This window comes from Mesitornis unicolor, unplaced genomic scaffold (genome assembly GCF_000695765.1).
Source record: "Mesitornis unicolor isolate BGI_N332 unplaced genomic scaffold, ASM69576v1 scaffold25794, whole genome shotgun sequence".
Taxonomy (NCBI): domain Eukaryota; kingdom Metazoa; phylum Chordata; class Aves; order Mesitornithiformes; family Mesitornithidae; genus Mesitornis; species Mesitornis unicolor.
This window is the reverse complement of record NW_010181175.1, coordinates 8,867-21,216: the sequence shown is the minus strand read 5'-3', so window position 1 is coordinate 21,216 and position 12,350 is coordinate 8,867. Positions and strand designations below refer to the sequence as shown.

The 12,350-nt window shown below is 38.5% G+C and overlaps 1 protein-coding gene across 1 annotated transcript in view; it reads left to right on the top strand.

Annotated features, from left to right (window-relative positions):
• CRB1 (crumbs family member 1, photoreceptor morphogenesis associated) overlaps nucleotides 1–11,692 on the top strand; it is a 49,416-nt gene extending 37,724 nt beyond the window's left edge. Inside the window, exons 7-11 of the mRNA XM_010183353.1 lie at nucleotides 1,868–2,418; nucleotides 2,790–2,955; nucleotides 5,859–6,765; nucleotides 8,359–8,487; nucleotides 11,440–11,692. Of these exons, the coding sequence (XP_010181655.1) occupies nucleotides 1,868–2,418; nucleotides 2,790–2,955; nucleotides 5,859–6,765; nucleotides 8,359–8,487; nucleotides 11,440–11,692 (2,006 nt within the window). The remainder of the gene's footprint in view (nucleotides 1–1,867; nucleotides 2,419–2,789; nucleotides 2,956–5,858; nucleotides 6,766–8,358; nucleotides 8,488–11,439) is intronic.
• The last annotated feature ends 658 nt before the right edge of the window (nucleotides 11,693–12,350 follow it).

The window sequence follows — 12,350 nt, the reverse complement described above, 5'->3', positions numbered from 1 at the left end:
TCACAATATTCCTTGCAATTCATGGCACCATGCCATTTTGATACATAGGTTCTAGATATATGCCATATTTAAAAGACTGTGGCAAGTTTCTTAAAATGCATTGTGGGGGAGACTTGTGGTAAAAGATAACATAAGAAATGCTAGTGTCTTTTTGTAGAAAAGTTGCTGCCAAGTATTTAATTGACAAGAGCCAATATTTTCTCTACATATACAAAATAACAAACAGATGTTGACTCATTTTGATCAACATCCAGATGTTGTGACCCAAGAGGTTAATATTGACTAAGGTGATGCTAGCCACCATATCAAACAGAAGATCAGGTTGATGATATATATATGTATATTTATAAATAGACAGAAATAAAACAAAGTAATTGTGAACCTGAAGTACCTTTCTAAAGATTAATGCTTTCTTCTAATAATGTGAATGTGTAATCCTCATTCCAGCAGAAATTGTCTTTTTACCCACAAGGAAAAGTGTCTCAGTCTCTAGTACCACCTTAAAGAGAAGATATAATCTAAAGAGATTTAAAGCCTCAAAACACCAATTTCAACAAATATTTATTTCTACATGCCAGAGTTTCAAAAAGCAGATGTAGATGTATAGGTGATCTTATTCATAGAATTAAAAGATTTCACATTTAATTTATTTATGAAATTGTTTGTTTAGGAACAAGCAAGGGATTTATTCCTGTTGCTAAATAATATTACTGTGCCACATAGTAGTGCAGTGTGGTTATTAAGGATCTGTCAGGGCTTCACAGTTAGTCCCCTATTTTCATTGGGTTTTTTAATGTAGTTATAAAAAAGTGGTGCTGCAGGCAGAAGCTTGGCCTATGATGTCTCACTCTAAGAGTTTTACTGCACAAAAGAGGACTGACTTCTTAGCTATGTAAGCATTTTTTTTAAAGCTTGGTTTATTCTTTCTATGAATTTGATTTATTAAAAATAGCTCTTGAAAGTGTTTAGGCAGGAAGTCTATAATATTGAGGACAAGATCACGAAACTTATAATGTAAAAATAGAAACACTTTGTTGTGCTCTAATGAGATGATTCATCAGAATAAAATACAATTTGGGCTACATATTTCGTATCCTTGCAAGTCTGAAAATCATTACTGAAAACAAAGAGTAAGGGAGACAGACAGATGGTTTTGGTTTAATCGTTTTAATTGATAAGCACACACACACACACACACACACACACACACACAAATATAAAAATATTAAAAAAAATGGGCTTACTCAGTCCTGGATAATTTTTACCCCATGACACCATAGCATTATAGGCAGAAAAGTCTGTCAGAGATCTGGGGAGCCCTTGCAGCTCCACATAGGTGCCCTATTTGAAGGTTTTACACAAGAGAGTTTGCTGAGAAGCTTTTGGCTATTTCCACAACTGGAATCAGTGCAAAAAATATCACAGAGTTCCAGAATTACATTAACTCCTGTGGTCATCAGAGGATCAAAGAACCGAGATTCTTTTCAAAATTATCTTTCTGAGGACCAATCCAGGAAACCATAGAAATCTGTCCTTGTTTAACCATTTGAAAACACAGCATTACACAGAGAATAATAAAGGGGAAAAATATGCCCAATAATATAACATCTGGTCCTGTACTGGGGCTTATTGCTACAGCCATAGAAGCCAACAGGAATTTTGAAATAGAAGCTATTTACAGCTGGATCAAGTCTTCATCCATAAATACCAGCACATCTTACTACCATACGTAAATATTACCAGAAGTAGCTATTTCATCATTGCATAGGCTCCCTTGTCATTTACCCTAACTATTTTATTTTTCTCCCTTTTTCTCTTTTTTTTTCTTCTTTTTTTTTTAATCTTTTCCTTTGTATCGAACCTCAAGAGTATATTCCAGGCCGGTTTGGATCTGAGGACTCCTCAGGCTATGCTGCTTTTTCTGTTGATGTCACTCAGAATGAACATTTGAACATATCAATGTTTTTCCGAACACGCAAACCTTCTGGCTTATTACTGGCTTTGAGAAACAGTACTTATCTCTACATGAGAGTCTACTTGGAAGATGGGAAACTCACAATGTTAGCTCTAAATTCCATGAAGTTATTAGGGAAACACTCCATGAATGATGGAAACTTTTACTTAATAACATTAAAAATAGAACCAAATAAGATGGAATTGTTCCAGTCATCTCAATACCTAGGCTTTATTTCTACTCCAGTACTAACCATCCAAAGTACAGATATTCTTTACATTGGAGGCCTACCAGATAACAAAGAAACTGATAGAAATGGCAGGTATTTCAAAGGCTGCATCCAAGATGTAAGAGTGAATAACCAGCTGCTGGAATTCTTCCCCATCACCACTACACTGAATTCTCTTATCAACCCAACTCTGATCAATGTCACCCAAGGCTGCACTGGTGATAACCTCTGCAAGGTAAGAATGGCATTTTTCAGAGCATCGTCACATGTTTATAATGGGGAATTTCTTTTAATATGTTATTTGATGATGATGACATCTCAGAAAATTTGTAAAAATGCTAGAAAGAGCAGATTTTGTTAAGTTATGCTGCATATGATCAATATCAGCAGCAAAATGTATTTGCATAGGGAAGAATGAAAATATTTTAAGGTTGAAATACTGTTTTTCACCAATTATTGAACATGCTTTGCTGTCATAGTACTAGTCTTTTATCACTTTCCATTCAAAACCATAATTCTCCTTTTTGGCAAACAGACCCGCATCCTTAGAGCTGGGAGTCCACCAGCTTTATCCACACTCAGGTTGTCTATTCTCTTTCCCCATAGTCAACTCCTTGCCACAACGGTGGTGTATGCTATTCAATCTGGGATGACTTCACTTGCACGTGCCCCCCTAACACAGCGGGGAAGGCATGTGAGGAAGTTAAGTGGTGTGAGCTTGGACCCTGTCCTCATGAAGCACAATGCCAGCTGGTGCACGAAGGATTTGAATGTAGGTACATTTCAGTTATTCCCATCATCTTTGGAGATTAGAAACAATAGATATTTCCATCAGCATTTCCTTAAAACTCAATATTCACTGCCTTTAAAGTTCATTCAAATGTTATTGCTGTATTAAAATAATAATGTTAATTGTAAGTAACATTAATGGGAAGAGCCTGCCCTACCAATCCCAGAAATTGCCAACAAGACCCCCTGTCACAGACACCAATATTTACAGGACCTTTGCTTTTGACTTATTTAACACAACTTGTTGAGGTTGTACAAAAAGATCAGTAACTTGTCAGAGTGTGAGCATACCCTGGCACTTCCCCTGCAAAGATACCCAGAGTTGGATTAACCCTAGGATGCTCTCCCTCCTCAAAAGACTCAACATGACTCAAAAGCTAACATGACATCATTTGATTGTCTTAAATGCTAAATATCTTTGAAAAAAGTCACCTTAATACCAGCAGGCAGTGCAGTTATTTAATCAGTATCTTTGTAAAGCACCTGCATGCCAAGCAATCTATTAGTTTGAAAAGTGATGACCATTAGCTGTCTTAAGAACATTAGCCACCCCACATATCTCTCTCCTTCTCTGCTTTTCTTCTCCTTCCCATCCTGGAGTGGAATTTAAAAAGCAAGTAAGGATTTTGAAGCAATATTTTTTCATTTTGCTCTCAAAGAAAGCCCTAACGATGCTGTGAAGGAAGATAAATAGACACACAGTCTGATGGAAGCTGTTAGAACGGCTGACTCTTAGGAATGGTTGGTCAACAAAAGATTTCTATCATAGACAATCTGCTGACAGACCAATATGATGCTATTTTTGTTGAGATTGTTAGAATCAGTACTGCAGAACTTGTTAAAATATATAGCCAAGATTAAAATAATTGCACCTTCTCTAATAGATGTCTGTAATGATAACATCAAAATACATCACTCATAAACTTTGCTATTGCATGTTACAGTAGAATATAAACACACAGTCAGAGAAGTGTCAGAGAGGTGAGGGAGTATCTGAACTGTTTCCTTTTGCTAAACTGAGGGTCATTTATGTTGTTAGATCACCTCTAGATTTCTGTGCTGGTTTATGTGGCAATACTAGGGAGTTTCCCTAAGAGATGTTAAAAAATTACTGCACTGCAGACCTGTATGGTTTAGTTGTACGCTTAGCTACAGCATAGCCTTCTTTGTAGGTGAACATTCCACCGATTCCCCTAGACTTTGACCAGCCAGTCTAAAGCAGGTTAGTATATGCAATAACTGTGCGGTTTGTACCAGCCACCTGAGTTGAACTCCAGTTGTTTTAGGCACAATGCAACGCACAGTGAAACATGACTGCCTGCCTCAAGGACTGTGAATTTCTTGCATCAGGTCTACATTCACCAATTTTGCCAACGTATTGAGGAGTACGTGTGGGCAGAGCAGGGGTGTGAGTGAATAACTACGACATCAACGTATGTTCAAAACAGAAGAGTTTTACTGGCCAGTAAGTTCTCCACCAGCCTGGTGTTTTATACTCTGGACACCAGTTTAAGCTAAGGGGAGGGGAAAAAAACCAAACCAAACACAAAAAACAACAAAGCAAAAAAAAAGCCAATACAGGAACATGATGTGGGGAACATCAATTAACAACAAAACTGCATACTCAGTGTCACAACTGAGAATAAAAGCACATCCAGATGGCTTGCTGTGCTCAGAACTTAGTTCTGCAGGACTATTTTACGTTTCAAGTTTCAAAAACTCAGCTTTGTGAGACATTCTAAAAAAATCAGAAATAATTTTAAAAAGCTCTGATTTTCATTTTTAGTATGATTTCTTCTGAGAAAACTTTTCCTATGAGAAAGACACCACATTTGAGCCAGGCAACACAGTTGCACTTCTGCTGCCTTAGTATCAGGATATACCATCAATAATTTACTACTGGGACTCCCAGGGGCTCTTTTCACCAAGATTTACTGATCCTAGAGATAGTTCAGGAGCCCACCTTATCTCCGTGCTAGGATCTTGCAAAGCTAGATTTATCTGAAGTACAAATAGAAGACCTTCCTTCCACTCTCTACTCCCTGTCTATAATCCTAACCTCAGAACATGCAAATTTACAGCTCAGTGAGTTAGTGCGTTTTAGTAGAAACCATGCTAATGAACAATGTCAAATAGCTTTGTGAAGATGTCCATAAAACTGCCACAACGTTGCCCATCAGTTTTCACTCACAGCAGTACAACCTGAGTGCTCCGCTGCCCTCCTGGCCTTGCCAGGACAGGCTCAGTGCTGTCAGCAGGGCTGTGCCAGTGTGGCTTTAAACGTCATAGGCACAACTCTTCTCACATTGATTTTGAAGGGGCTTTTTGCCAACTGACTTCAATGAAATTCACCCTGTTTCCATCAGTGAGAGCAAATTGTGATTCAATCAAATACTTTTCAAGACCTCTTCAGTGCATTTTATAAGAAAAGAGTAGTTTAAAACAAAGGTTCACCCTGTCCAGATCTGTCATGGGGAGTAACTAGCTGCCAATACTCAGAGAACAAACATAAAATAACATATATCTTCTTTTGAAATACCCTCTCAGCCTCAGGTTTGAGTTGTATAAAATCATGATCACCTCCTTCTTTTTGTCTAAAGAGGAAAAAAGAGAAATAACACTAATTTAGAATTATATCTTTAGAATTTTAACTTAAGATGATGCAAAGCAATGCACTTTGATGTCAGTGTAGCTGGTGCTGGCACTGCCCTGTAATTTCTATAGCCATAAGGGACAGGGATAACCACAACACTGGTGGAATTTGATTGTTTTTCAGCAAACCCAAAAAGACTTAACATAACAGGAAGTATGAGGCACTGAAGAGATACTGTTCCACAAATATTGGTTTAAAGTTGGCCTGGTTTCTCAATTATTGTCTTTGCACAGGTCTTGCTAATGCAGTGTTTAGTGGCCGAAGCAGTGCGATATTTTACAGAAGCAACGGAAAAGTCAGCAGAGACCTCACCAATATCATATTTGGCTTTCGAACTAGGGACACTGACGTGATACTGCTGTATGCGGAGAAGGAGCCAGAGTTTGTTATCATCAGTATTCACAACTCCAAATTACTCTTTCAATTGCAAAGCGGCAACAGCTTTTATAAACTGACCATTGCTAGTTCACTGCCTGTGAGTGATGGGAAATGGCATCAAGTGATAATCTCTATGGTAGAGCCCCTGTCCCAGTTCTCAAGATGGCACATTGATATAGATAACAAGAAAGACACTGCAACCAGCACAACTGCTGCAGGAAGCCTCAACTTTTTAAGAGAAGAGACAGACATCTATGTGGCTGACAAGGCTTTTGACAGTCTGGATGGCCTGCGTGGATGTATGAGCACCATAGAAATCAGTGGCGTTTATCTCTCATACTTTGAAAATGCTGACATCCCTACTAAAAAACCTCAAGAGGAGCAATTTCTCAAAATATCTGCAAATCCTGCTCTTACTGGCTGTTTGCAGATAGACTTCTGCAGCTCAGATCCCTGTATGCATGAGGGGATATGTGAAGACTTCTATACTTCCTACCATTGCGTATGTCCCAAAGGATGGACTGGCACCTATTGCGAAGTCAACATCAATGAATGCTCTTCAAACCCCTGCATTCATGGAAACTGCACTGATGGGATCTCCTCTTATGAGTGCAGCTGTGAACCTGGTTACACAGGAGCGAATTGTGAAGAGGACATAGACAATTGCCACAGTCACCAGTGTGCAAATGGAGCCACTTGCGTCGATGGGATTAATGGATATTCTTGCCTGTGTGCTGGTAACTTCACCGGAAAATTTTGCAGGTACTATAAACAAGACAAATCGATATGATTTAGTCAGGTCTCGCCTGATGGATTATTACATCACTGATGTCTCCATTTTAAACACAGACTTTATGCATCTACCTGTATATTAATCATGGCTACAGAATTAATATATAAAGAGTCTGCAGTACAGAAAGCTGTACAGATCCGTTAAATGTGGGATGAGGCAGTGGAGGGCTGGCAGCTCTGGCAGAGACTGATGAGGCAAGGAGACAGGGAACAGGGCACAGCTCTGCTGCCCAGCTTTGCTGCCAGCCTGGGTCCTACAAGCTCTCTGATGACAAGATTACAAGTCCACCAGAGCTCAGAGATAGATGTGTTACATCTTTTTTAGAAAAATAAGATTTTAAGGGTTTTGAATCTCTAAAACTATACTTTTTAGAGTAATAGCATTCTAGAACTATAAGTAGAGAAATTCAGTTGGTGGGTAAGAGAAAATATCAATATAAGGGCTTGTAAAGGAGGTTTTCTCCACACCCACGGCATCTTTGCTAGGTGAGTCTTTTCCTCCAAGCTTGCTCTCTCAAGCCAGCAGATACCACACAGCCCACTCTCTCCATCACTTCTGAGACTCCTCACATGCCTGTTTCCTATTCTTTCACAACACTGCTCTGTAAGGGCTGCAGGCTGTTCCCTGGCCTCGCTCCTTTAGTTGCTCTTCTCTGTACACCATAAACTTCTCCCTTCTAAGCATACCCCATTGCTCTCAGAGAAGGCAAAATTCTTCTCCTTCCAGAGGACTCCAACAAACCCAGTCTGCTGCAGCCCAAAGGATGCAAACAGACAGTTGTCTTCATGCTTCCTAACCACAGTCTTTTAGGCTATCATTACACGATTATCAATTTTTGTTGACCTTTTTTTGAGTGGTGCAGATATCCTGAGATTTGAAGATGCCTTATATTGGCCAAATATAACCAATCTTGTATGCTAATTCTCTCTCTTGAACTCTTCTGCTAAGCTGTCTAGGGTAGAGCCATGTCAGTAATGTAGGTAAAATGTAGTCTTATATTTTTTTTTGTCTTACTAAGAAACAAATCATTAACTTGCCAGGAAATACTTGGGAAAGGAAAATCAAATTCAGCAAATTAAAAAAGTTAAGCAAAACATGTTTTATGAGTCTTATACCTCAGTTCCTGCTGTCTTTCCTTTGGACAATACCCCAGTTAGTAACAGCATTGCTCCTCAGTTCAGTTGCTGTCTACCACTAACCATGAGTACCCCAAGTACCCCAGCCCCAGGCCTGTCAATGCACACAGATGTGGGATTTCCTTTCGAAGAGGAAACCAAGGAGTCACTAAGTATGTGTAGCCCCTGAAACTGTCTGTTCATTTACTGGTAAAATGTAACAAATTTTCCATTGGGATTGAGTAGTATCTGCCTGCAGCAGCTCCACTTCCTCTATTTGGAGACTAACAGTGCTAGATTCTGCATTCAAATAACAAATTTGCAAGGCAGATGTAAATATTTCCCACTAAAACCACGGACTAGAGTCAAATGAAAAGCTGAGAGAGCACAAGACATACATAATCAAGGAAAGTGCAAATAACTGTCATTGCCTTCTGACTTACCTAGATACAGAAGATTACCATACACAGTTTGTGGAAATGAAGAGCGAAACCTCACATGTTTCAACTATGGCAACTGCACGGATCTCAGTGGCGAGTTGACATGTGTGTGTCTGCCAGGATTTGCTGGAGAACGGTGAGATGCTTCGCCCAGCAGAGCTTTGTGGAGCAATGCTTACAAAAGCTGATCCAGAAGGTCCCAAAGGGTAACGGCCCCGAGGGGTTTTGCTCTCCTGCAGAAATAAAGACAAAGCAGTTGTTTTAGTTTAGCAGTACCTTGCTTGAGCAACTTTGAGGGTCTGAAAGTATAGCAGTTTTACGTAGACAAAAATCACAAATTTATGCAGCTAGATTCAATCTAATATAGCACCATTAACTCCAGTGCAAGGTATTGTTTCTTAGACAGCATTGTACACTTCTATGTGCCTTTGTTTTGGCTTCCATGCTCATGTTGTATAGAGCAAGCCATCAATTGGGACATGTAAACACACAAATCCTCCTCACACATAAAAATCAGCTACAGTACACTGACACATGAATATGCAAAGCTGTTTCATTTTCACATGAATGTGTTATGAATATGCAATCTATTCTTTCACACGGATTGTATGAGATTAAGTACCTGGTGGTATTGCAGCTTGTTACTTTGTTACCAAATGCTGAAGTATGTAAACTGAATTATTATTTTAAAAAGATGTTAAGAAATACTTTTTACATGTTGTAGTTTAGTCTGAAACAGAGGGATCTTCCTCACAGTCAAATTTGTATCTTGTAGCATATTGTCTCAATTGACATTTACCAATGTTCTGCAAACAGTTCTGGAGCAGGGAGGCCTGGCAGCCTCAGGGCATTAGGTGTTGTAGAAATGTAGGAAGATATTGTTCCAGTTATAATATAGTCTGAACAGGTAAGGGAACCTTTCTGGATAGCGAGAAAGGAAATACCACAAATGCTTTTAGTGAAATCAGCATTATACCAGAGTATAATATGTAATTTCCAACAGGACCAAGCTATGCCAGCTCTGCAAACACACAAAAGTTTTCAACAAAAGGTTTTCATTCTCTCAGAAACTTATTAACCCACTGATTTTGCAAAAACAATAACCTATAAATGACAGATGAAATTAAAATTTCCACCCACTCAATGCACAGTGTAGCTGGCAGACACGTCTGCATTGTGTTGTTTAACTGAGCCAGAAGGTCTCTGTACCACCTCACAATACTCAAAAAAGGTGAAAAAGCCAAATAAAATGAAATATAAAAAAGAAACAGTATATTCTGAGACACTTCTTTGGTGTGTATACTTCTTGATACTTCAAGGCAGAAGGAAAGTACGTTTTCCTTTTTCCTTCCCCTGCCAGGCAACCTGCTAACTACAGCTTTGGGAACGAGCTCTCCTCACATCCATCCCACTGGCTGGCAATAAGCTCTATTTTATGGTTCCCATGATTCTCATATTGAACGGCAGCCTTGTTCCAAGCACACTGCACTTTAATTGATTATCACAGCAAGGCATTCTTCCCCAGTGTTGAAAATTGACTATTTGTCCTCTTTTTCTCCAAGCTTCCAAACCACACACCTGTAGTACTTCCATGCTTGCAGATCTTAGTACACCAAATGAGAAAACTTCACCTTTTTTTTTTCAGAACTAATACAAATATATCAGCTAATAAAAAAATTAGAACCCAAACTTTGTATATTTATCTTAATAGATAAATCTAATGATTGATAAAGCAGGCATTTTCTGTTAACACAGTATTTCATTCCTCAAAAAGCCATTGATGCACAGTATAGAGAAAATAGTATCTTTCCATGTCAATCAATTGACTTAAGATAACAAAAAACAATAACAACGTAATACGTGGAAAGGGAAAGCTGAAAAGATTAATCTTCATAAAAGGAGACACAGCTGTCTCTTGAAAACAAATTTTTCATTGAATTCAGGCTGGGATTTTTGAAATTAGCTAAGGGAGTTCACTTTTAAAGTGTTCCTGAAACTCAGTTGGATTCAGGTGCCTAATTCTCTGTAAGATTTTGGGGGCTTTTTTGTTTGTTTGTTTTGCATAGATAAGTTCATAGCTATACAATTTTTATACATTGGATTAATACTTTAAGTCAGATTTTTTGAAGTATGTGAATATAATTTACCATTGAAGGAAACTGCTGAAACTTTTTTATAGATTAATAAAGAAAATCAGCTAAAAGTGTTTAATATGAAGGACAGCTCTTCTCTGATGTAACACTGAAATTTACTGTGTGGTTACGAATATGATTGATCAAAGCAATTCATTATAATTCTCACATTCTTCTTCAAGAGTAAATCTGAACTTTTATCTGGAAAAATTAGGATTACCCATTAGCGTTATTTGAAAAAAGGGGCAGGGAATTAGAAGGGAACTTTGTCAGAGCAGCAAATCTCCAAATCTTTACTAATTTTCAGACAAACTCACATATTCCTCATTAATGTTCAATTGGTTGCCTTCAGAAATTATGAGAACCCAAATTTCCTTTATCATAAGAATTGACTCAAAAACATTCACTGGTACATGTCTAAGCTTGTAAAGCTCTGTGCTCCACCATTCTTACCATTTTCAGGGCCCATTGCAGAGAGTCTGGATAGGAGATTTCAAATTGAGAAAATAAAGCAGGTGAGTATTCCCAGGACCATTCAAGCAGGGAAAAATATGTGTGTTTGACTTACATCCAGACTAGCAAGAATAAAAATGTGCCCTCAGCTTCCCAGAAAAATGAAAATGTCTAAGTGAGCCATTGGCAGGACTTGCTCCAGATCTAGCTCTAAAACCCTACACAAACTTTCAATTTTGAATTGCTAAGTACAATTAACCATGAAATGCATTACAGAGATGAAATATCCAGCTTAATTATCTATTTGAAAATAATACAGGAAGTTGAAGATTTGAGTGTGGCTAATCAGGTAGCTAATACATCATAAACTCGTGTGGAAATATACCAGAGATTTCAAATAGGGCACCCTCCTCTCCCACCAAAAGCTTCTGAATTAAAAATGTGTCTGTTCGATGCATTTAATTTTGATTTCAGATGCTCACTATTTGCAGTCTTTCCTCTAGGTGTGAAAAGGACATCGACGAGTGCAGCTCTGACCCGTGTCTGAATGGGGGCCTCTGTCAGAACCTGCTCAACAAGTTCCACTGCCTCTGCGACGTGAACTATGCCGGAGACCGCTGTGAGATAGATGTAAGCGACCTCTCCTTTTTTGTTTCGTTACTGTTGTGGCAGAATCTTTTTCAGCTTCTCTCCTATCTCATTCTACGAATGGATGATGATCCAGCAGTCGAGTGGGGTGAACAGGAAGAATATTAGCAGTCTTTAAACTTCTGTATTTTAATGCAGCAGAAGATGCCTTGACCAAACTGCTTAGCAAAACAATATTAACATCAGTTTCAAAAATGGTTTTATATTTCTTTGAACAGTTTTCTATGAATCACTTTGGATCAGGTTTAGTTCTTTCACTTACTTCTAGCACAAGTGTTAGCAGATCTTAGAAAGTGTTCCATCCCACCCCCACCAGAGCATTCCACCACATACACACTGCCAGTGGGCAACAGTGGGACACACCAACAGCAATAGATAAAGATAGGATGGTGGCATTCAAACCCTACTGCCATGAGCGACAAAGACACACTGGCTTCAGTAAGACTAATGTTACCATTACGTCTTAAAGACGGTCACTATCTTTGCATCATATACCATGTTCATTGCTGTTTCTTTGACAGTTAGGTCTCACATATGAAAACATGTAGGATATTTCTGGATAATTAGATAAAGAATTTAATTAGCCATCAGCAACATTCTGAGGACACTCTCACATCCATTTGAGTCAGTGGCAATGCTGCACTGATATCACTAATCCTGAACCTCTGCTCCAGTAGCCTGTACACCTGCAATATATTATGCCGAGATAAAATACAGCTGTCTTAATCTTCATCATGATTCATCTTTTAAAAAAGGCCCAGTAAGT